Here is a 25,176-nt window from a genome sequence, read left to right on the forward strand (position 1 = left end):
GGGCCAAGGCGACGCGAGGGGCGCAGCGCAGGACCCCACCGTGGTGCACGCGGACCCGGGGACCACGGAGGCCGGGGTCGCAGCGCAGGTCCCCACCGCGGCGCACGCAGACCCGGGGACCAAGGCGACGCGAGGGGCGCAGCGCAGGACCCCACCGTGGCGCACACGGACCCAGGGACCACGGAGGCCGGGGGCGCAGCGCAGGACCCCACCGCGGCGCACACGGACCCGGGGACCACGGAGGCCGGGGTCGCAGCGCAGGTCCCCACCGTGGCGCACACGGACCCGGGGACCACGGAGGCCGGGGGCGCAGCGCAGGACCCCACCGCGGCGCACACGGACCCGGGGACCACGGAGGCCGGGGGCGCAGCGCAGGACCCCACCGCGGCGCACACGGACCCGGGGACCACGGAGGCCGGGGGCGCAGCGCAGGACCCCACCGTGGCGCACACGGACCCGGGGACCACGGAGGCCGGGGGCGCAGCGCAGGACCCCACCGCGGCGCACGCAGACCCGGGGACCAGCGCCCGAGCGGCGATGCACGCGCGCGCCCCCTGCCGCCTCCCTGGCTCGCTGGCTCGTCTCCGGGGCGGGGCGGCTCGCGTGCCGGGGTGGGGCTGTCCTTCCGCGGCCGCAGCCACAGCCTGGTCCCCGAGATGCGAGCGCCAGCGGCCGCGCCGCCACAGCTCCGGGTCCCTGCGGACGCCTCCCTCCGGCGCGTTTGAGCCTCCGCGTCCTGCCGGCCGGGTGAGTACCCCGGGCGTGCTCCGCCCCGCAACTCCGCGAGGGAGACCCTAGCGCAGAGCCATCTTCCCAAGTACTCCCCTCCCTCCCCCCCCACCTCACTCCTCCAGCCCCATCCACCCCATCCCCCTCCACTCACCCATCTTCCCGTCGCCAGGCCCTGGGGTCTAACGGCAGCTTCTTAACTGAAAATAAAACCAGGATTTGTGAGGGAACCGGTCCGCTTCCACTAATCTGCTCCCTCGGTTATCCGGCCGGGGACCGTCCGACCCCGCGTCGCGGGAGTCGGGCTAATTGTCCTTTGCTCTTGGCCCAGTTTCTTTCTGAAGTGTTTTAGGCAGATGCTGGGGGTGGGGGCACTTCGACCTGGACCCCGAGCCCTCCCCAGGGCAGCTGGTGAGAGGAGGCCCCCAGCTGGGGGGTCCCAGAGCCGGGGCGGGGCGGGGGGGCTCAGAGGAGCCCCCTCCTCCGGCCGGGGAGCGCCAACCTTGGTTCTCACACTCCGGCAGGCGGAAGGCGTGTTCCAGGAATTCACTGGATTTCAGTGGCACCAAGAAAGTTTTTTCCCCCAAAGTCATTTTGAGTGGCGATAGATCCCAGATCGTGGATGCTTTGTGAGAGGCACAGGCCCTCAGGAACCCGGTGTTGCTCCTGTGACCCCCTTGGGGAGGGGGCTGCCCACAGGGCAGGTGACCAGCCAGGGTCAGCGGTCAGAGGCCTTGGGCAGTTTGCCGTTGGGTTCTTAGTCTGCTTCCTGGTTGGTCTGAAGGGCCGAGGCTGCCCCCCTCGGAAGCGTCCAGTGGGTCTGCAGCTGTGGCCGCCCCGTGACTCACGCAGGGCCTCTGTGTGACCAGCCGCAGCCTCTGGTCCTCGCGGGGCCGGGTGCAGAGGAGGGGCGTGCGTGCATCCCCTGGGCATCTGCCCCTTCACGCTGGGCATTCAGCGGTCCTGAGCTAGACGTCTCCCGGCCTGGTCGGCAGCCCAGTCCACCCAGGGCACTCTCCAGGGGCCTCTGGGAGAGGCGGGCTCCTGGCCTGGCCAGCCTCCGCCCCGCATCCGCCATCAGGGCCTTGAGCCTGGCTTCTGCAGCCTCCTGGGCCCGAGCCCCGTCCTGGTGGAGGCCTCAGGACCCACGCGTGGGCAGCTGAGCGCCCGGCAGGCAGTGTGGCCCTGACGGGGACTGTGCCGTCTCCAGCGGCCACGGCTGGCAGGCTCCCTGTTTACAGATGAGGACCCCAAGGCGGGCACCAGGCAGCGTTTGGACGCGGACCCCGTGTTGTTCCCCTCTTGGTTTGGTTCCTGAGGGATGCGGCCGTGTGGACGGGGCACACACGCCGGGCGGGAGCCGTGGGCACCGCTACGTGGCATGGGAGGATCTTTTATTTTTGTTTTTTGCATATGTGTATTCTCTGAGATGGACAGCTGTTATTTTTTACCATAAAAGGTTCTTACGAAAGTTCAGAGTTCTCTGAGAAACAGTCGGCTCAGAGCTCCTGAGGGCTGGTGCTCGTGCTGCCTCAGTGGTGCATTTCCATGGGGACTGTGGTCCGCTCCGACGAGGGCTCGGTCTTTCTGAGGGGAGTGCACAGTGTTTAGTAAAATGGAGCCCGTTTTTAGGATTCCTGGGGCAGGACTTGGCAGGAATTGGACTCCAAACCCTGGCTATTCCAGGGGACGATGGCTGGCCCCACCCCCGACAGGGTGCCTGGAGAGTGTTTATCTCCTCTGGTGCTTTCTGCCATGACCTGTGTCTTTAGGGCCATTCCACCAAGGAAGAACAGGCTTTGTGGGCCGCGGGCAGGCCGTGTGCTTGGCTGGAGAGGGGCTGCGCCCCGGAGCCTGGATCCTGTCTCGGCTCCTGCGGCGGGGAGGGGGTCTTGGATGGAGGAAAGTGAGGGGGTCCGCACCGCCCCCTGAAGTGTCCCCGGGCCCCCTGCTCATCTTCCCCGTCACCCCCACCCCGCACCGCCCCTGCTCTGAGCCTGGGCTCATTTAGGGAATGGTGGTGCTGGGGATGGGTCTCCTGGGGCTGGTGCAGGTCAGCCACCCCCTCGCCTTTGTCCCTGAGGGGTGCCAAGTGGGCTGCGGAGTGCCCGGCCCCTCTCAGGTGCGGGGAAGCGTCCCTTCCCGTGTCCCCCAGGCTGGGGCTGGGGCTGGGCCTGGGTGTGGCTCAGGCCTCTCCTGCTTGAGCTGAAAGCCCTCGCGATTCAGATGGTCTGAACTTGCCCACCGGTTCCAGCTTCCCAGGGAAGCGCAGGCCTGGCGGCCGTGGCTCAGGGTGAGCCGGGAAGGCTGGACCTTCCAAAGCATCTTGCACCGTTCCTGCTCCAGCCTGTGGCCACCGGGGCCCTGTCCCCGTGCACCCACCCCTGCCCGTCTCTCCAGAGTGCTCCTGTTTCATCTGCCGTCATGCCCAGCTTAAAAGCCAGAACACCCCGTTCTCTCCTGCCACGCCCCATCTTCCGGGCCACTGCAGACATTTTATTTACATTTATATGCAAATTTGTGTTCTCTGTTTTTAGTGAGGTAAAATTCACATTAGGTAAAATGAACCATTTAAAACTTTACAGTTCAGTGGTATTTACTGAGTATACTGGCAAAGTTGTGAACTACCACCTCTAATTCCAAAACGCTTTCTTCATCCTAAACGGAAACTCTACACCCTTTAGGCAGCGGCTCCCCATTCTTTCTTCCGGCGGCCCCGGCAAGCATTCATCTACTTTCTGTCTCTGGGGTTTGCCTGTTCTGGACGTTGCATATAAATGGAATCAACATGTGTCCTTTTGTGCCCGCCTTCTCCCATGTAGCAGCGTGCTTTCCAGCTTCTTCTGTGTGGCCGGGGGCCTCAGAGCTTCGCTCCTCCTTAGGGCGGAGAAGTATTCCGCTGCGCTGCGTGCGTGGGCCGCGTCTGTTGATCTGTCCATCAGTCCAGGGGCGTGTGGGTTATTGCCGCCGATGGGCTCTTGTGAATAATGACGCTGTGTTTGTGTGCTGGGTTTTGTTTGAACATATGTTTTCAGTTCTCTTGGGCATACACCTGGGAGTGGAATTGCTGGGTCGTAGAGTGGCTCTAGGTTTAACTTTTTGAGGAAATACTAAACTCTTTTCTAAAGGAGCTGTGACGTTTTCCATCCCCACCAGCAAGGCAAAAGGGTCCCAATTTCTCCACATCCTCACCTTGTGTTAACAATAACACTAGTTATTTTCCTTTTTTAAAAAGTATAGCCGTTGTCATGGGTGTGAAGTGGTATCTCATTGTGGATTTGATTTATATTTCCTTAATGATGTTGTACATCTTTTCATGTGCTTGTTGATCATTTGTATGTTTTTTGGGGGAAAAATGTCTATTCAAGTCCTTTGCTCATTTTTAATTAAGTTGTGTCTTTTTGTTGTTGAGTTTTAACAGTTCTTTATATACTCTGGATACTAGACCCTTATCAGATATGTGATTTACACCTATTTTCTCCCATCTGTGAGCTGTCTCTTCACTTTCTTGATAGTGCCCTTTGAAGCCCAAGTTTTAAATTTTGATGAAGTTCAATTTATCTCATTTTTCTTTTCTTACCTGTGCTTTCGGTGACATATCTAAGAATCCATTGCCAAATTTAAGGCCGTGGAGCTACAGCCTGTGTTTTCTTTTAGCTCCTACACTGAGGTCTTTAACCAAACTTTGGTTTATTTTTGCAAATGGTGTGAGGTAGGGGTCCAGCTTCGCTGTTTGGCATGTGGACGTGCAGCTGTGCCAGGACCTTGTGGTGGAGAGACCATGCTTCCTCCGTGGAATGGCCTTGTTGAAAATCAGTTGACCACGGCATGTTTATTCTCATGCCACATTTCTCTCTTTTCAATGCTTTTTAGAAACCTTTTTATTATGAAAAATTTCAAATCTTTTACAAAAGTGGAGAGAATTTTATAACGAGTCCAGTTTATTCATCAAGCAGTGCAGATGGTCAGCTGTCAATATTGGCTGATGCAGTGTCCTGTAAACCCTACCCTGCCCCCCAGATTATGTAGAGACAAACTGTGATGTGTCCTTCTTTCACAGGTGTTAGGGTGTGTCTCTAAAATGTGTGGACTTTAAAAATCAGCTTTTTAATGTTTTTTGCTTAATTTTTTTGTTTGAATTGAGAGACTTTAATTAATATAAAGAAGTATTAACAACAGTGAGAAGAGAGCTCGGAAGGGTACTCAGGACAGATGGACGCACCCAAAGGGCTGACTTGGATGGGGAGGGGTCAGACTCTGGGCTGGTGGAGACGTTTCCCTGAGTTTCCCAGCCTCTGGCAGAGGTGGGCAGGAACAAGAAGACAGTGGAAAGCACGGGTACCAGAAGCCCCTCACTCTGGCAGGTGTCACGCTGCACTCGCTGCAAAGGAGATGCTTGGAGGGTCTGTGTAGAGCAAGCGCGGTCAGTCGGGTACCATTACACCGCTTCCAGATGGGTTGCTGCCTCCTCCCTGTCCTGGCCTTCATGCCGTAGTTGCCGTACCCTTGACATCTGCGTAGCTTATAAAGGCCACAACACATTGTTGTCATTGTTTAAACAGTGACTTATCTTTTAAAGCTATTTAGATAGTGAGGGGTCTCGCATTCCTACCCGTGCAGTTACCACTTCCTGCACTTTCCGTTCCATCTGTGCACCCATTACCAGCTGGTACCGTTTTCCTTTGGCCTGAAGACACTCTTCCACTTTTCTTACAGTGTGGGCCAGCTGGCAACGAATTCTTTCAGCATTTTTGTGTCTGAAAAAGTCTTTATTAGCCTTAATTTTTGAAAGATATTTTCACAGGGTTTGGAATTCTAGTTTCAGGTTTTTTCTTTCAGTGCTTCAAAGATGCTGCCTGCGCACACGCTTCCCATGAGGCATCTGCCGTCATCTTTGACTTTCTGTACCCAGTGCTACTTTCTCTGGCAGCTTTGAGATTATTCTCTTTGTCACTGGTTGTGAGGAATTGGATTATGATGTGCCTGGTGGGGTTTTCTGCCTATTTCTTGTGCTTGGGGTTCCTTGACTTCTTGAATCTGAAGGTTTATAGTTTTCTTTGGACAAATTTCTGCTATTATTACTTAAATTTTTTTCTGTCACCTCCATTACCCTGCTATTCTCTGGGACTCCCGTTACACATATTAAACCTCTTGAAATACCTAAATATTTAATTTTTGTGCTGGTGCTATTGAAAATGGAATGATTTTTAAAAAATGTAATCCACTTGTTCATTGCTAGTGTATGGAAACACAGTTGACATTTTTATCTTGTCCTTTCCCCCGTGTCCTTGCTGGACTCAATGATTGTAAGAGATTTGTCTTGGCCAGATTTTGGAGTTTTCTGTATGCACCATCATGTTGTCTGTGGACATTGATGGAAGAGGACATCTTTGTCTCATTCGTGATCTCAGGGGATGTATCCAGTCTTTCCCTGTTAGGTGTGATGTCAGCTGTAGGTTTCTTTTGTAGATGGCCTTTATCAGGTTAATTAAGTTCTCTTCTAGTCTTAGTTTGATGAGAGGTTTTTATATGAGTATTATGCATGGATTTGGATTTTGTCAAATGCATTTTATATATGTTGAGGTGACCGCATATATTTTTTCTTTCATTTATTAATAAAGTGAATTATACGGGTCAATGTCTGGATGTTGAAGCAGCCTTGAATTCCTGAGCAAACCCCGCCTGTGATGTGTTGTGCTGTCTATGTATTGCTGGACCCTGTTTGCTAATATCTAATTGAAGATTTTTGTGCCTGTGTTCATGAGTGATTTTTGTCTATAGTTTTCTCAAAATGTCTTTGGTTTTGGTATCAGGATAATGCTGAACTTATAAATGAGTTGGCAATTTTAAATTTAATTTTTAGTTTTCTGCAGAGAATTGGTATTATTTTTTCCTTAATTTGGTAGAATTTACCAGTGAGTCCATCCAGGCTTTTGCTTTTTTTGTTGTTGTTGTCTTTGGAATAGATACAGGGCTAAACAGGTTATCTCTTTTTTCTTGAGTAAGTCTGGTAGTATCTGTCATTCAAGAAATCGGTCCCTTTCATCTAAATTGTTGAATTTGTGGGGATAGAATCTGTCTCAGTCTGCTTGGGCTGCTGTAACAAAATACCACAGAATGTGTGTCTGAAGCAACACCTGCAAACAATGCAAATCTATTTCTCACAGTTCTGGAGGCTGGGAAGTCCAAGATCAAGGTGCCTGCTGACTTGGTTTCCGGTAAGAGCGCTCTTCCTGGCTTGCACGTCGTGAAGAGAGAGCTCTCCCCTCTCTTCCTCTTCTTATAAGGGAAACAGCTCCCGCAGACCAGGGCTCCACTTGTATGACCTCATTTAAGCTTAATCACCTCCTTAAAGGCCCATCTGCAAGGCAGTCAAATGGCAGATTAGGGCTTTAACATATGACTTTGGGGGCACACAGCTAAGTTCATGGCAGTGTTCTCCTATTTCCCTTCTAATGTCTGTGGGATCTGTAGTGATGTCCCTTCTTTCATTCACGATATTGGTAATTTGTGTCTTCTCTATTTCTTGATCAGTTGGCAAGAGGTTTATCAATTTTGTTGATCTTTTCAAAGAACCAAGTTTTGGTTTCATTGATTTTTCTCTGTTTTTCTGTTTTAAGTTTCTTTGATTTTTCCTCTTTATTATTTCCACCTTTCTGCTTGATTTGGATTTGTTTTCTCTTCTTCTAGTTACTTAAAGTGAAAGCTTAGATTACTTATTTGAAACCTTTAAATGTTTCTAATGTAATCATTTAATGTTATCAGTATCTATCAAAGTACTGCTCAGCTGTATCCTATAAAGTTTGATCTGTTGTATTTTCATTTTCATTCAGTTCAAAATACTTCTAAATTTGAGACTTTCTCTTTGACCCATGGTTATTTAGAAATGGGTTGCTTTACCAAATAGTATGGGAATATATCTTTCTAGTTTAATTCCATTATTATTAGAGAACATACTTTGTATGATTTTTATTCTTTTAAATTTGTTAAGGGTTGTTTTAAGTTCCAGAATGTGATCTATCTTAGTGAATGTTCCATGTACAAAAAAATGCGTACTCTGCTGTTATTGGATGGAGTATTCTATATATTTCAGTTAGTCTATGTCTGTTGTTGTTTGGGTATTCTATATCCTTTGTGATTTAATGTTTATTTGCTCTATTGATTACTGAGAGAGGAAAGTTGAAGTTACTGATGAATTATCCTTCCAGTTTTATTAATTTTGCTTCATGTATTTGAAGCTCTGGGAGGTACATCTGCATTTAGGATTGCTACATGCTCTTGGAAAATTGGTCCCTTTATCCTTACACAGTATCTCTCTGTGTCCCTGGTAATGTTCCTTTGTCTGAAGTCTGCTTTGTCTGATACTCACACAGCTACTCCAGCTGTACTTTTGATTAGCATCTCTTTTTTGATCCATTTACTTTACCTACTTATGTCAATAGTCAGAGTGTGTTCCTTATACTTAAAGTGGACCTGTGACATGTTTCTGGTATTTTCACTGCACTTTCTGAACAGGGTGGAAATCGTGTGTTTGAATCTGCTTCCTCTTCCAGGTTGTACACGCTTGAGGCCAGGGGCCAGCTTCTAACCTCCTCTCCATGTCAGCTGGCCTGGCACTAAGGGGTCACTGGTCTGCAGGATGTTTGTGAGGGTCCAGTCAGCCTCACTGCACAGGAACATCTAGATTCTGATGGGCTCCCCGAGGTGATGGGTGAGCTGACCGGCCTCAGGGCACAGACACTGACTGCTCCTTAGGACAGGTGTCCGCGTCCACTGCTGGTGGAGGCCAGCAGGCATGGTTAGCTGGGCTCAGTGCAGCTGTGAGTTAGTGGTCAAAGTGGAAGCATAGCATTGTGGAGTTGAGAGAGATTTTACGTAGAAAAGAGGAAGCCTTGTGCCCAGAGTATGGGCCGTAGGGGTGGGGTGGGAGGGGGCAGACTGGGCACAGGTGGCACTGGGAGGGCCCGCCCGCCCAGAGCCCTGACCCAGCACACGGTCCTCAGTGCCCACAGCTGTCTGTCCTGCTCTTGGATGCCCTGTGGAGCAGCTCCTGTTTTCTGGTGCCTCAGAGTGTTTTCCTGCCATAAGCTCTCCCAGCACAGGGCTGTTGGTCTCAGGAGTGTGGTGACAGGATTGGGTCCTTGGGCTAAGCCAGGAGCCGCGAGGCTGCCCATTGAAGGGGAGAGGTCATGAGCTGGCTGTGACCTCGCTGGGCCCTGGGCTGAGGCGGGCGTGGTTCACTCCCAGTGCTGGCCGTGCCCTTGGGCATCTCGCTCAGCCTCACTGGAGGGGGACAGTGTCGGCGCCTGGATGGGGTGCGGGGTGCCTTGGATGCTGCCACCGCCACCTCAGTCATTTAGGGCCGTGTGGGAGCACTGGGATCTCCTCTCTGTGACCAACTTGATGCCCCCTTTCTTCTTCAGGGCCCAGGACGATGATCCCACCGGGGGAGTGCCTGTATGCCGGGAGGAAAAGAAGGAAGCCCATTCAGAAACAGTAAAGTATCCGCCTTCTGTTTTTGCTGACTGTTCCTGGTGGAGGGGAGGCATTTGTGTTTTCATTGAAAAAAGGGAATTTTAGGAACAGAGTGAGTGAGGTGAGGTTTCAGCCAGCCCTTCCTGAGGGTGGAGGGACCCGCAGGATCAGTGGGGGTTGGGCCCAGGCAGGGGCCTCTTTTGGTGCTTGGGAGTGTGGGCAGGACCCTGGGCCGCCTTCCCAGCCCTGATCGGGTGCTGAGGTCCAGCCCAGGGGTGCCCCCCAACCCTGGTGAGACCCTGTCCTTGGCTGGATGCACCACAGTGCTTCTGGGCTTCACCCCAAGTGAAAGGAGACCGGGGCTTGTCCTCCCGGCCAGGGGACTCCAGGAGGCTGAGCTGTGAGGGGGTGGGGGTGGGGGGTGGACGGTGGGAAGGGAACCCCAGGCGCAGTCTCCACCAGCCCCAGGATGCAGCACCACAGCTCATGCCCCCCACCTGCCCTTGGCTGCCCGGTGGGGCTTGGGGCCTCGACGGGCGCCCTGCAGTTGTGGAACTGACCTGCTGGTCAGTCAGCAGAGGGCAGCTCCCAGAGCCCAGGGGCTGCCTCCATCCTGGGACAGGTCCTGCGGCAGGTCCACCGTGGCTGGGGCTCTGTGTGTGTGTGTGTGTGTGTGTGTAAGCCTCCACATGTGTGTGACACAGATGTGTGAGTGTGTGGTGTAGCTTCACGTGTGTAATGCAGCTCAGTATGGGTGTGGGCATGTGTGCACGTGCAGTAGTGTCTGTGACCCAGGCCACCTTCTGGGCCTCTGGGGGCTGCAGGACCCTGTGAGAGGTCGGCAGGAAATGTGGGCACCTCTAGCCCCAAGGATGGGTGGCAAAGGCTGTTTGGATTTTCTTTTTTTTCATTGTCATTTGTCTCTAGGTATGTTTTGATTTCCTCTTTCATTTCTTCAGTGATCTCGGTTATTTAGTAGCGTATTGTTTAGCCTCCATGTGTTTGTGGTTTTTACTTTTTTTTTTTTCCTGTAACTTATCATAGCATTGTGGTCGGAAAAGATGCTTGATACGATTTCAATTTTCTTAAATTTTCCGAGGCTTGATTTGTGACCCAAGATGTGATCTGTCCTGGAGAATGTTCCATGTGCACTTGAGAAGAAAGCGTAATCTGCTGTTTTGGGATGGAATGTCCTATAAATATCAATTAAATCTATCTGGTCTATGGTGTCATTTAAAGCTTGTGTTTCCTTATTTATTTTCTGTCTGGATGGTCTGTCCACTGGTGTAAGTGGGCTGTTAAAGTTCCCCACTATTATTGTGTTACTGTCGATTTCCTCTTTTATAGCTGTTAGCATTTGCCTCATGTATTGAGGTGCTCCTATATTAGGTGGATATATAAATTATAGTTGTATCTTCTTCTTGGATTGATCCCTTGATTTCTATGTAATAATAACATAACCCCAGGTCTGAAGTGAGTCTCTTGTAAACAGCGTATATATGGGTCTTGTTTTTGTATCCATTCAGCGAGTCTGTGTCTTTTGGTTGGTGCATTTAGTCCATTTACATTCAAGGTAATTATCGATATGTATGTTCCTATTTTCATTTTCTTAATTGTTTGTTTTTGTTTTTGTAGGTCCTTTTCTTCTCTTATGTTTCCCGCTTAGAGAAGTTCCTTTAGCATTTGCTGTAGGGCTGGTTTGGTATTGCTGAATTCTCTTAGCTGTTGCTTGTCTGTAAAGCTTTGGATTTCTCCATCGAATCTGGATGAGATCCTTGCTGGGTAAAGTTTTCATGGTTGTAGGTTCTTCCCTTTCATCACTTGAAATATATTGTGCCACTCCCTTCTGGCCTGCAGAGTTTCTGCTGAGAAATCAGCTGTTACCCTTATGGGAGTTCCCTTGTATGTTATTTGTCGTTTTTCCCTTGTTGCTTTTCATAACTTTTTTCTGTCTTTAATTTTTGTCAGTTTGACTACTATATGTCTTGGCGTGTTTCTCCTTGGGTTTATCCTGCCTGGGACTCTCTGCGCTTCCTGGACTTGGGTAGCTATTTCCTTTCCCATGTTAGGGAAGTTTTCAACTATAATCTCTTCCAATATTTTCTTGGGTCCTTTCTCTCTCTCTTCTCCTTCTGGGACCCCTATAATGCGAATGTTGGTGCGTTTAACGTTGTCCCAGAGGTCTCTTAGGCTGTCTTCAGTTCTTTGCATTCTTTTTTCCTTATTCTTTTCCGCATCAGTGATTTCCACCATTCTGTCTTCCAGGTCACTTACCCGTTCTTCTGCCACAGTTATTCTGCTATTGATTCCTTCTAGTGTATTTTTCATTTCAGTTATTGTGTTGCATATCTCTGTTTGTTTGCTCTTTAATTATTCCAGGTTTTTGGTAAACATTTCTTGAATCTTTTTGATCTTTGCATCCACTCTTTTTCTAAGGTCCTGGATCATCTTCACCATCATTATTCTGAATTCTTTTTCTGGAAGGTTGCCTATCTAGACTTCATTTAGTTGTTTTTCTGGGGTTTTATCTTGCTCCTTCCTCTGGTACATAGTCCTCTGCCTTTTCATTTTGTTTATCTTTCTGTGATTGTGGTTTTTGTTCCACAGGCAGCAGGATTACAGTTCTTCTTGCTACTGCTGTCTGCCCTCTGAGGCTGGACTTCAGGAAGCAGTTGTCACCTGAGTCGCTTGAGTGGCTGCTGTGGGCCTTGGGATGGAGCTGGGATGCTGGGGGCAAGTGTGAAGCCTGGTCTGCAGGTGTGGGGAGGGCCGGAGGGGCAGAGCTGTGCACCCAGGATGAGGCAGAGAAGCTGAGGCACCTCCATAACTGGGCCCAGGGTGGGGCAGTGGGGGGTCTGCATCTTGAGCTCATTTGGTGAGAACATTTATAACCTTAAATAAGGAAAGAAAGTACCTGGAGATGCAGCTGCGTACCCCAGGATCTGAGGGGCTGTGTACACCAGGATCTGGGGGGGTTGTGTACACCAGAATCTGAGGGTCTTTGTACACCAGGACCAGAGGTGCTGTGTACACCAGGATCAGAGGGGCCACGTACACCAGGGTCTGGGGGGCTGTGTGCACCAGGATCTGGGGGGCTGAGAGCATTAATGCACAAACCAGTGAACACGGCGTGTAGCACGGGAGGTCCCTGCCTTTGTGCAGCAGGGGCCATGTCCACACACACAACCATGTGCCTTCGACACTGTTCTCATGGGTTCCTTGTCCAGCTGTGCAGGAAGTACCGTGATTTGTTGTCACCGGTCCTCTGCCAGCACCTGTTCAGACTGTGTCACAGGCGTCGCTGTGCTGAGTGACTCTGTGCCTGGTGTTGGGCTCATGTTTGTCTCTGGAGAGGCTGCCACCACGGCCACACGCGGGCCACTCCGTCACGGGCTGAGCAGCCTTGTTTACTGTTCACCGTGGATTCCTCAGCTTCCACACAAACCCTGCACCTGCGGTCCCTGCCTGGCCCCTCTGGTGTCACCCTCATGGACTTGGGGATGTGGGTCAGTGATGCAGACAGAGGCTTGCACTGCCTGCCGTGCCATGAACGTTAAGTTTCCTGCCTTTGACCAGAGAGGCTCGTGCCTTCTGCCACGATCCGTGAACAGCAGCAGGTTACTAGCTTGCAAGCGTGTAAATCAAGGCCAGACCCAGCAGGCATAAGCATTCTTACCAGTGGGATTGCTCAGGCCAAGTGTGTGGCATTTGTGATTGCATAGGTGTCACCGCATTGGCTGGCGCTGGGAACGTGCCCTGCCAGGCACACGGCGCACCTCGGACTGTGGTGAGTTTGCATGTTCTTCTCATATGAGAGGCGTCACCGCTGCTGTGTCGCCTTTTCTGTGAACTGTCTGTATTGACAACTTTTGCTCATTTTTCTATTGGATTTTTTAAGTCTGTGTGCTTCTTGATTTGTAAGAGCTTGCTGTACATTGGGGACTGATTCTTAAGTGTGTTTCCATTCCTTTCCCCAGGTTTTATTTTGCTTGTGCTGTTCTTTGCCACGCAGAAAAGCATTTAATTTTTATGAAGTTGAATTTATCCATCTTTTCCTTTGTGGCGAATTAATTTTATGTTACAATTAGAAAGATCTTCCTGCTTCAATTTTATGAGAGTTTTCCAGGATTTCGTCTAAATTTTTATGAATTCCTTAATATATATATTTAAAATTTTTGAGCACTTGGAATTTTCCCTAGTGCAGGTGTGGGGTCTGAATCTCTCTCTTTTCCTGTGGCCACGGGTTGTTCCTGATACTTCTGTTGGATGATCAGTGTTTTCCTCACCAATTTCTAATGGCATCAGGCACTTACACTTATGATTTGAGGGGCAGTGAGGTACAGTTGAGTAACTTGAACACACTCCCCTGGCTGTGCCTGTGAACCCTTCCGGGGACATGGCCGTGCTGGCTGGTCTGAGTGCCGGTGTCCATGTGTCTCGAAGGCGGGGGAGGCCGCCGGGGGTGTGCGCTGTGCGGTGCACCCGAGCCCACGGCTCTTCCTGGGATGTGAGCTGTGGTCCTGCCCGCTCGTCTTGCTGAGGGCTGTGGGCTGTGGTTTGGCCCTGTCCTCCATGGGTGGGAGATGAAAGTCGCAGGCCAGCGATTGATGAACCAGGAGGTGGAACCCGCTAGAACCCTGGGCTAGAACCTGCCCCACCCACCCCAGCCCTCAGGGGTGGACCCTCGCTGGTGGGAAGCAGGACTGGCTGGAACCTTTTTTCTGGCGGGGCCCTCCCTCCCTCTCCATGGGGCGTGACCTTGGCGGCAGGTCCCCGTGCTCCAGGATAGCACCTTGAGCTCAGAGGTGTGTGCGCGGTGGGGCGTCCTCCCTCGCTTGTGCTTTTGGTCTTGACTGCGCTGTGACTGAAGCACGCAGTGCTGGCGTACTTACAGTGCCCAGTCTCATTGGTTTCAAGGTGTGTCATCACCAGAGAAACCATTGCCGAAGCCGAGGTCACAGACGCGCCCATCACGTCCGAAGGTTCCTTGTGCCCTTGTCACTCCTCCTGTAGCCTCGTCCCAGGTGGCCTCGCCTGTGCTCCTGTCCTGTAGTCTGGTTCGCATTTCCTGGAATTTTCTATACATGGGACCCTACGCCGGTGGCGGCTTCCCTCCTTGTCGTGGTGCTGGTTCCTGCACGGTCTGTGTCCGTGTGTCCTTCTGACGTCAAGTGGTGCCCGTTGTGTGGAGGAACCACGTGTGTTTATTCATCTCAGGTGGACATTTGCATGGTTTCCAGGTTGGGGTAGCATGAATAAAGCTGCTGTGAATGTTTACATACGAGTCTTTGGATGTATGTTTTCATTTCTCTTGGGTAAACACCTAGGAGTGGGATTGTGGGTCACATATATAGTACAGGAGGGTTTGGCTTTTTAAGAAACCACCAGACGTTTTTCCAAAGCAGCCGCACTGTTTCCATCCTGGCAGCGGAGCACACGCTCCCTCTGTGTTCTCAGCAGCGCCTGGAGTGGTGTCCATCTTGGTTTCAGCTGCTCTGATGGGTTGTGGTGGTCACTCAGCATGGGTTTAATTTTCTTTTCCCTAGTGACTAATGGTATTGATATCCTTTCACGTGCTCATCTGCTACCTGTATAGCTTCCCTGGTGAAGAGTTTTCTAAATAATTTGCCTATCTTCTTATCAGGCTGTTTGTCTTCTTGTTGAGTTGTAAAACTTCTTTAACATATTCTGGATACAGGCTCTCGTTGTGACTATTTTTAACCAATCTATGGCTCCCCTTTCCATTTCCTTAATGGTGACTTTCAAAAGACAAACATTTTCGAAAAAGGTCAATTTATCATTTTTATCTTTCACTGTGTTTTTTAGTGTGTGGCCTAAGAGTCCTGGGACTGCTCCTAGGTCTCAAAGATTTTCTCGTAAAGTTTCGTGGTACATCTTAGACTTAGGTCTCTGATCCGTTTTGGGCTCATTTCGGATGTTGGGTGAGGCAAGGGCTGCGGCGCACTTGTTTTCGCGGATGTCCCGCTGATTAGCACCATTTGTTGAAAAGACTTTCTTTCCCTGTTGGATTGACTGAGCATCTGTGTCAAGTGAATTGACCAAAAACAGGTGGGTCTGTTTCTAGACTCTCTATTCTGTTCCATTGATCTGTGTTTCCATCTTTTCTCTAATACCAAACCGTTCGGAACATTGCAGTTTCAGAGAGGCTTACAGGCCGTCGGGTAAGTCCGCCAGCTTCGCCCTCCAGTTGGCTATTCTTTGACCCTCTGCACGTCCATGTAACGTCTAGACCCTGTCACTTCTGTAAAAAGTGCTGCTGGAATTTCAGTTGAGGCTCTCTTGAGTCCAGAGATCAGCCTGGGGGAGTAACACCACCTTAACCACACTGAGTCTCACAGTCTGTGAACGCGGTGTGTCTTTCCGTTCGTTTACGTCTCTTTCAGTTTTCCTCAGCACTACTCTATAGTCTCAGTTTCGGTGTCTGGGCTGTCTGCTGTTGGACTGGCCCCGGTCTCTCCTGTTTTTGGCTTCCTTTGTGAGTCTCCCTGCACAGAGAGACCAGGCACCTCCCGTGCTGGCGCTCCTCGCCCCTCACCTCCTGCCGAGTCTCTGCCCTGGGAGTCGGCGCTTCCTCCCCACGGCCCTGGGCTGGAGCCGGAGGCCAGCTCACAGGGGCGTTTCCCTTCATGTGGCCCCGTCACCCACCTGGCGGGGCGGGGGGTTCTTGCTCCGGCCCCCAGAACTGCATTCAGGGGCAGCCAGGTGGCCTGAGAAGGCTGGAAGGACGAGAGCTTTTCCAACACCTGTTTCTTCAGTCGAGAGGGTCCCCCCGGGTGCCCCGCAGGGGTGGGGCGGGAGATAGTCATGGCTCAGGCCGTCCCGGGCACAGGTGGCGTGTGGGGAGGGGTGCCTGCTCCCCACAGGCCTGCACAGAGATGAGGTTTGAGGCAGGCCACCCTCTCCCTCCTCCGACCCCCACACCTGCCCTCAGTGCTACCTTGTTTTCTGGGGAGGCGTTGAGTGTCTTTCACTCCTGGGTGGGCCTCTCCTCTGGCCGGCAAGTGCCAGTCCACACGAGGCCTGCTCGGTCTCCCCAGGCCTCCTGGCCTTTTAAATTTTGGCTCGCAGCATGAGTCATGTTGGTGTAGGTGTCTCATTAAGGGGAAAAACAATAAAAAAGAAACAGCAGAAAGTGACAGGATAACCAGAGAATGGGAGAAAATATTTGCTATTTGTATATCTGTTAAGGATCTAGGAACCCGAATATATAAAGATTTCCTACAACTCAAGAACAAAAACCAAACCAAACAACCTAATTTGAAAATGGGCAAAGGACTTGAGTCGATATTCTCCGAAGAAGATATAGAGATTGCCAACAAGCACGTGAAAAGATGCTCGACTTTACTGGTCGTTAAGGAAATGCAAATCAAACCACGAGATACTGCTTCACACCTATGAGAATGGCTATTTTTAAAAAAAGGAAAATAGCAAAAGTGTTGGTGAGGCTGTGGAGCGTGGCTGGTGGGGATGTAACGTGGTGCAACCGCTGTGGAAGACGGTCTGGCAGCTCCTCAAAAGGTTAAACATAGAATCACCATGTTAACCCAGCCATTCCACTCCTAGGCATATACCCAAGAGAACTGAAAACACGTGTTCAAACAAAAATGTGGCCTCGCAGCTCATGGCAGCAGGGTTTACAGTACCTATAAAGTGGGAGTGAGGCCCGTGCCCGCGGACTGGTGAGCGGAGGAGCAGGTGCGTCCGCTGGGCCGGGGAGCACTGCTGAGCTGTGAAGAGGGCTGACGCTCCACGAGGGCTGCACCGTGGATGAACCTTGAACACGTGATGGTCAGCGAAGGAAGCCAGGCACGCAACGTCTAATCACATTTACAAGAAGTGTCTAGCACTGGCACATCCGGGGAGACGGAGAGCGATCGTGGCCGCCAGGGGCTGAGAGGAGAGGAAGACAAGAGGAATTGCTTCGTGGTGGGCGGGGATCACGCGGGGGTGGAGAAGATATTGTGGAGCTCGATGGACGTTGACCGCGCGGTGAATGTATTAAATGCCACCAGGCTATTCACGTTAAAACAGTTTTATGTTATGCGAATTACATCTCCATTAAAAGACAGACGTGGCTTCTGGGATTGGAGCTTCAGCTCTCGGGAGGTTTTCTGTGGCCTCGGCCTCAGCAGCACCGGGTGGGGGGTTGTGCCCTGAGGCTTCTGAGAGAAAGGATTGCGTAAGGCAGCGTTTGAGATGCTTACAAGTGGACACACAGTAGAAAGATAGGAACTTCTGGACAAAAAAGCCCCAAGCGCCTACAAGCAGCAGGAGCCCTCCAGCCCAGGGAGGGGCAGGCCCCAGAGCAGCAGGCCTTCCCCGGCTGGCCTGGCTTTGCTTTCTAGGAGGGAGGCATCTACGAAGGAGGCTTACGAGGCGGAGGCGAGGCCGGCGAGCGGCACTGTTGTCCTGTGGGGGGGACGGTTGACGAGGGAGGTCCCAGCGGGCAGGGAAGCCTGGGCGGGGCTGGTCCCTCGGTGGGGTGTGCGGGCCTGTGGCAGGGCCCTGGCCACCTGCTCTTTGGGGCCTCGGAGGGGCGGGTGGTACGGCGGCGCCGCGGTGCCTGGGCCGCCTCTGTCATCTTCGCCTCAGAACCGTTCGGCCCCGCTGTGTCGCGGGAAACGGAAGCCCCGCGGGGCCGCTGGTGTCTGGACCGCAGGGCCCCGGAGGAACACCTGAGAGAGCTGAGCAGAGCGGCTGGGGCCAGTGTCCTTCTGCCACCTCAGGGGGAGTTAGCACAGGGAGGTCAGGGGACGTGCTGGGGTCACACAGCTCTCCTGCTGCCCGTTGCCTGTCTCCCCGTGCTCCCCTCCAGTACCGTGCTCCCCTCCAGTACCGTGCTCCCCTCCAGTACCGTGCTCCAGGGGCCAGCGGGGCCGGCGGGGCCGATGGTTTGGCTCGTGCATCTCCGGGAACGGGCGCGTTTTTGTCCTGCAGCACTTTTCTCCCAGTGCTGCATGTTGAAGCTGGTTGCTCCCCCTGAGGTCACCGCCTGAGACGGCGTTCTGCCTGGGAGTCCCAGTCTGACGGTGTCCTTTCCCCGCAGGAGGCCCGCCGTGGGCGCCGAGAAGTCAAACCCTTCCAAGCGGCACCGGGACCGCCTCAACGCCGAGCTGGACCACCTGGCCAGCCTGCTGCCGCTGCCCCCCGACATCATCGCCAAGCTGGACAAGCTTTCGGTCCTGCGTCTCAGCGTCAGTTACCTCAGGGTGAAGAGCTTTTTCCAAGGTAGGACGCTCACCTGGGCCCACCCGGCCCTCACCCGGGTCCCACCCGGCTTCGCCGGGATGCCGGCTTGCGCCTCTCGTCCCGGGGAACGATCCAGAGGCGGAGTGCCGAGGGCAGACCGGCCAGCGCGGCTCGGGGGGAAGGGGCCGGGGCCCCGGGGTGCTGGGAGCTCCGGCCAGGCGCCGGCCCCTCCCTGCACAGGGGTGCCCCGTGCGTCGGACCCTTGCCGTAGCTCCGGGGACTCGCCCGTGTCCGGTGCCCCAGGCCCAGCCTTGCTCTGCACGTGGCCCGGCCCAGCTCCTGAGGAAGAAACGTGGTTGTCAGCACCCTGCTTCGAACCCAGCGCCGCGGCCCTCACCCCCCCCTCCATCTGAGCTTCCTGTAGAATCGGGAGCTCGTCCTGCGTCTTTGGGAGCAGGTGGACTGTGCCGACGGTAGGGGGTGGCGGGCACTGCGGCCGACGGCCAGGTTCGTGCTGTGTCTCACGGCGCTGGGAGGCAACTCTCGCGCAGCCTCGCGTGGCCAGAACGCACCTCGGGCTGTGGTGAGCGCGGCCGGCCGGTGAGGCTGGGCCCTGGAGCCACGGGCACCCGGGCCCGTTCCGCGGCGCAGCCCTGCTGCCGGGCCTGGGCACCCGCGCGAACGCGACGTGTCTGGGGTGTGACGGCCGCGGCGCGGTGCTGGCTCGCTCGGCCCCAGGAGAGCGCGGGCGGTTTTCTTGAGGACGCAGCCTGCCTTCAACCCCGACTCCCCGGGGACCGGCCGGCAGCGTCGCCCGCCGTGCCCTCCGGCCCTCGCAAAGGGCCCACCTTGGCCTTCACGTCCTCTCGTGGGGCAGGAACCGCAAACCCTCCTGCCGCCGCTGGCCTCTGAGAGCCGCCGCCGGGCGCGAGCTCCGCCGCGGGTCCTGGCTCGCTCCTGCCTTGGTCTGACCCCTCGGGACCCCGGGGCCCCTCCCCGGTGTGCTGAGCTGCCCTCCTGGAAGGGCGGTGCGCGCCCGGGGGAGGCCGAGCGCACAGGGCTCTGTGTCTGCCGAACCCGGCTTGGTCCTGCTTGGTCCCGCGTGGGGGTCCCTGCTCCCCGTGACACCGACGTGGGCCCATCCCCCCCACAGGCTCGTGGGCTGAGCTTCGACGGCCTGGCCTGGGGTTGACCCGGCGCCCAGCCCAGGTCCGTCCCTCTAGTACATTGTGCTCTTTTCCTGGGTGTCCGTCACCCGGAGCCTCCCACGGCCGGAGGCACAAGCTCGTGAAACATGTCTGTAAAAGCAGGTTTGGAGGACAGCAGGAAGTGGTGGGTGGCACAGGGGGAGGGTTTTGGGGGGAGCCAGGAGGGTTGTGCGGGCTGGTGGGCTTCCAGGAGGAGGCGAGGGGGCGGGGTGCCCTGCAGGCCGCACAGAGGCAGCTCCCTCGTGGAGCCGCCTAAGGGACCCTTGCTGCTCTGTTCCTGCTTCAGGGGTGGGGCCTCCTCGGTGCCCCAGCCTCCCCAGCTGTGGTCTGGGCCCCTTCATGGGGGCAGAGGGGTTTTCTCCTCCTCCTCCAGCAGCACTGGGGCCTCACCAGGCCACCCTGCCCCTGCCAGCCCCCTTCTCCCTGTGGGCGGTCGCAAGGACCTTGCGGACCCCGTCTCCGAACCTCTGCAGCCGCCAGGGGTCCCATAGGCCCACGTGCAGGATTTTGGCCTGAATTGTGTCTGAGTCCCTCCCGTGCCCGCAGCATCCTGTCCCTCCCCAAAGTGCCTGGATTTCCCTGGATGTTGGGTTACAGTTGCCCCGGGACTTGGATCTCTGACGGGCCCAGAAAAGTGGGGCAATTTGCAGACTGTGCAAAACCCACACAGAGCGGCTGGTGGGGCCCAGGGAGCTGGCTCCGGAAAATGCTGAAGGAGCCGCAGGAATGCCACCTCTTCAGGAGCCAACACCTCTGAAAACAGAGAAGTGGAGATTGCCGTGCCCTGTTTGTGGGGCCGGGGGCTGTGCTCACTCAGTGGAGAGAGTTCCGTGAAGGGATGACAGGAGGCCTTCGGACGGCCCCGGAGGTGCTGCGGGCTCACAGCCCCGCCTTCAGAAACTGTCAGACCCCAGCTCGTGGAGCCGGGTCTCTCCCTCCCCACGCTGAGGTCTCCATCCACATACGGAGGTCTCCATCCCCGTGCTGCAGTCCCCGTCTCCCCTACAAGGGGTCCCATTCCTATTCTGGGGTCTCTATCCCTGTGCCTGGGGTTCCCCATGCCCAGGCTTCCACAGGGACCTGTTTGGACAGCTCAGGCCCACGTGGTGTTTTCTGTGCACCTTCCTCCCACAGACGCATCCACCTGCATTTGGAATGTTGGTAGGGGACTGGTCACTTCCTCTCTAGTCACTTCCTCAGGTCCAGCTGTGCCCAGCCAGGCCAGGGTCGGTCACCTTGGAAAGGCTTCGGTTCTGCTGTTTCCCGGAGTCCAGGCGTCTGCCCAGGTGTCCACCTGAATGCATGGTTCTTCTTAACCAGGAGCAGAGTGCCTTTCCCACATTGTGGCTGGTCCCACCCCTTCCCTGAGGCAGAGGGATGCCTGTCAGGTCTGCTGAGACCTCGAGCTGCAGGTGGGCAGCCCTGTCAGTCACAGTGGGGTGAGTTCATGAACTTGGTTTCTCCATCACACCTTTCTGCCATGGATGCCCAAGTTTGTAATCCCCCTCAGGCTGTGCATTTTAGAGGAAATGATAAACATTTTCCTGAATTCACTTCCTCTGCATAGTTAGAAAAAAGTCAGGCTATAAAAATTGGATCTTAATCTGTGCTTCCTGACTCAGAAACGGATAAACTAATTTCATTAAAGCGTACATAAAAAGTCACCTTTGGGAAGGACATGAACTGGAAAGTTCCAACCTTCAAGGCCAATAATGGCCTGAAAATTTGCTTGTAATGTTCATGTTCGTGTGAACGTTCATGAATTTTCAAAAGGCAGTGGGCTTGTTTCATTAATTTATTTGGTTTTTGCATAGACCGAGGGCTGGCGCTCCTCAGTTATAAACCCTCTGCTTTGGTGCAACCCTTTGACTCGCACCAAAGAGGGATTTTCCACTCTCGCAAATTTCAGTGTTCGAAAGAGGGGAAATTAGGGGTTGATGAAAGAAAAGGGAGGGAGGCTGGGGGGAGAAAATGAAGGGCCCCGAGGGGGACCAGAGCCGGGTTCCTTCCAGGACGTGCGGCCCAGGGTGTGGGGTCCCAGCAGCCCAGGTGCCCCCTTCTCAGGCCCGTGGTCCACCACGTGGTGTCAGCCTGACTGGGAGACTCACTGGGTCTGGGATTCAAGTGCCCAGAGTGGGGACCAACATGCAGATGACCGGGGCCCGCAGTCCGCCCAGGCCTGGCGTGCGGCCTGCAGGCAGGACCATCGGCGGGGTGAGTGGAGGGAGGGGACCGTCCCAGTGGGCAAAACCAAGAAGAGCACAGTTTCAGTTTCCCATGGACATCTGGAGATGTCCATGCCCCGAGGGCGCTGCCCCCACCCGTTCCCTGCATACCCCCGCCTCTGCCCACTTGCACCCTCTGCCGGGGCTGATCCTGGCCCCTGGCTCACCTGGGCTTCACCCCGACCTGGTGGGCAGGTCCAGAAGCCCTCATGTCACAATTATGTCCGGGACCCTCCTTGGCAAGTCAGAGGTGAAATGCTCCTTGATATCAGCGGTCCTGTAACGCAGGAGTGGAATGTATGCAATTACCACGCTAAATTGTACCTGTCTGCAGCTCACTGAAGAGTTATCCTCCCCGATGAGCCCTGTCGTGGACCGAGTGTCTGCGTCCACCACGGAGGCGTGTCCTGAGCCCTGCCCCCGGTGTTGGCGATGGGGCCCCTGAGGTGGTGATGAGGGTAGGAAGCGGTCACGGTCCCAAGGTGGGCCCTGATCCGGGAGGGCCAGCATTCACGCAAGAGGAGGCACCGGAGGGCTCCCTGCTCTCCAGCCCTGTGCCGCTGAGGCTGCGTGGGGCAGAGTGAGGAGGAGGTGCTGTCTGTGAGCAGAGGAGCCCTTGCTTGTGACGGGGAGGAAGCGGGGCTTGGGCTCCCGCCTCAGAGCCGTGAGGAAGGAACGCTCTGCTGAGTGTGGGGTTTTGTCAAAGCAGCCGGGGCCCCTGTGAGGACGTGACAGGGAGGGAGGTGTGGGACGCCCTTTCTCTCTTCGCGCGGAGCGTTGCGTGGGTTCCTTCCCGCTGAGGATGGCATGTGGGTCAGTGCTTCATTTACTCTCCAGCCCTCCAGCCCCTTCCCTCCAACACGGACACTTTCTGGAAGACGGCCTCCTGGGGCATTTCCAGCGGAGATGCACTCTTGCTGTTTCAGGTGCCTTGAGGGGAGGGAGCTGGCTCTGCCGTGCGCACACGTGCCGCGTGTGCACATGTGCCGCGTGCGCACACGTGCCTCTCGCCCCAGGCCCTAGGCACCCCTTGCAGAGCCATCCTGCGGGAGAGATCACCCTGGCTCATTTCGTGCTGGTTTTGTTTCCCATAGTCTCTTAATTACCTCTGAGAGGTGAGTCTGGCCCAGGGTAAGGGCAGGCTCTTGGTCCATTCACTCATTCACTCACTCTCTCCTGGTGCCTGCGTCCCCCCAGGGTGCATGGTCCCCCCAGAACACAGGAAACAGCTTTGATTTTTCCCTCGCTGCCCCTGGGTGGACTGGGGGCAGCCCCAGACTTTCCTGGTCCCCTCTGGGTCATTTAGTTTCTTTCAGTCCCTGATACTAGTGTGATCAGTCCAGCCAAACAGTTGAAGCCCTGAACGTATTTCCGGTGTGATCCTTCTCCCCGCCTGCACAGAGGCTCCAGCAGGCAGGGGTGGGGGGCACCTGGGGGTGAGCCTGGCTGCCCCTCCTGGAGGTCCTGCCTCGCTGGTAGCCATGGCTTCTGGCCCTTCCAGGTCGGAGCAGCAGCAGGAAGAAGAGGTGAAGGTTGGGGGGGCTCCTGCCTGACTGGCGTTGCCATGTGCTACCACACAGGCTGGTGGTCTTGGTGTCTCCTGGCTTCTGAGGGCCGGGTGCCTGGGGGTCTGTTTGCCTCGTGGCCAGTAGGGATGACCCATCCTCTGCAGCTGGGTCTTTGTGCGTCCTCCCCTGACCCGGGCGTCGGATGGTCTGAGGCCTCTTCTCATGCCTCCAGGCCCTGCCCCCTCCGGAGGCGCTGAGACACCTTAGGCCAGTGTTTGGACATTGTGGCCCCACCTGCTCCCCAGGAAACATACATCTTTGACCTGCTGGCTCTTACTTTCAGTCCAGCTGCCTTTGGATTTCTTGAGTGTAGAAAGACACCAGCCCCACCAGCCCCTGGAGGCACATGGCAGGTCCTCCCAGGGCCATCATGAAGCCCCTTTCCCCGGGTACCAGGCGAGGAGAGAGTCCCCACCCCCTCCTGGTGCAGGTTGGGGGTGGGATGAACAGCACAGCCGTCCAAGGAAGCCTTCCTCCCAGCCTCAGACATCTCCCACCTCTGACGTCCTTGCAGCTGTGCCAAGGTCACCTGGGGTCTTACTTTGGGACCCGGGTATAGTTGGCACCTATATAGTTGTGGGGCCTTGGCCCAAATTCAGACTGAAAAGTTTCATATTAACAACCAGTTATAATGCAAGTAAACAGCACAGCTGCCATGGTCCCTGCCTTCTAGAATTCAAAGTCAAGTGGAGAAGATCTGCCACCAGGCGTACAGTCTCTTCCATTTCCAGCAGATACAGTGGCGAGTAACCAATCAACCATCCAAACATCCAGCAGATAACATCCAAAATTCAAGAGAAAATATCTGAAACTTTAAAAAATGTATTGATGAGCCAGCAGGAAATTAAAGAATATTTAAAGAGACCAAAAACTAAGTGCAGCTGAGAACCCAAAGAGAACTTATTAAAAATTTTTTTAAACGATGTACTTCATGCAGAAGAAAAGGAAGATTTGGGCTTCAAGAAGGAATGGAGAAGAAGGTGGTTACTCTGTGTCAATCAAAGTAAACACTGATGTGTAAAATAGCAGTAATGGTGAATTGTAAAAACAAAAAAAGAGAGAAATAAATCCCTAGCCATGATAGCATATAATTTTGGAGAGAGAGATTTGAGTTAAAGATTTCAACAGTTCTTGTATTAGTTAACTTTGGAGGTGGACTAACTACTCCATAATAAAATTTCCAAGATAACCATTAAGAGAACAGAAAGGTTTAATTTTCAAACTAGTGGAGAGAAAAAAGTGGGATGAGAAAATATGATCCATCAAAAGAAAAAAGACAAGAAGGGAGAAAAAGAAACATGTAAGAGTGGGACAAATAGAAAGCATAAAATTCCAAATGTATCACTAGTTACAATAAATGTAAATGGACTAAACATGCCAACTAGTGGATAAGGATTATTAAAGTGATTTACTATATCTGTGTACAAAAGGCACAGAAAGAGTGAAAGTAAAAGGGTGGAAAAATATATTGGAAACTGAAATAAACTGAAATAAATCTGATGAAGTTATATTAATGTCAAAAATTGATTTGGGGATGAAAAACACTCCTGGAGATCATGCAAGAGTATCATTTAACAATCACTTAGTAATGATTAAACATTTTATTTCATCAAGCAAATAAAATAATTTTAAATGTGTGTGCTTTTAATAACATAACCTCAAAAATATGAAACAGATATCGATAGAACTATAAGGAAAAATACATGAACTCATCATCAGAGAGAAAGACTTTAGGTAGTTCTCAGTACTTAATAGATCAAA

General features: G+C 53.6%; 1 protein-coding gene across 1 annotated transcript in view; it reads left to right on the top strand.

Moving 5' to 3' along the window:
- The first annotated feature begins 617 nt into the window (after positions 1–617).
- Positions 618–25,176, top strand: part of AHRR (aryl hydrocarbon receptor repressor) — a 71,192-nt gene continuing 46,633 nt past the window's right edge. Inside the window, exons 1-3 of the mRNA XM_057710169.1 lie at positions 618–747; positions 9,153–9,225; positions 18,272–18,453. Coding sequence (XP_057566152.1) covers positions 9,164–9,225; positions 18,272–18,453 — 244 coding nt within the window. The 5' untranslated portion in view covers positions 618–747; positions 9,153–9,163. The remainder of the gene's footprint in view (positions 748–9,152; positions 9,226–18,271; positions 18,454–25,176) is intronic.

This window comes from Hippopotamus amphibius, chromosome 15 (genome assembly GCF_030028045.1).
Source record: "Hippopotamus amphibius kiboko isolate mHipAmp2 chromosome 15, mHipAmp2.hap2, whole genome shotgun sequence".
In the NCBI taxonomy this organism is placed as follows: domain Eukaryota; kingdom Metazoa; phylum Chordata; class Mammalia; order Artiodactyla; family Hippopotamidae; genus Hippopotamus; species Hippopotamus amphibius.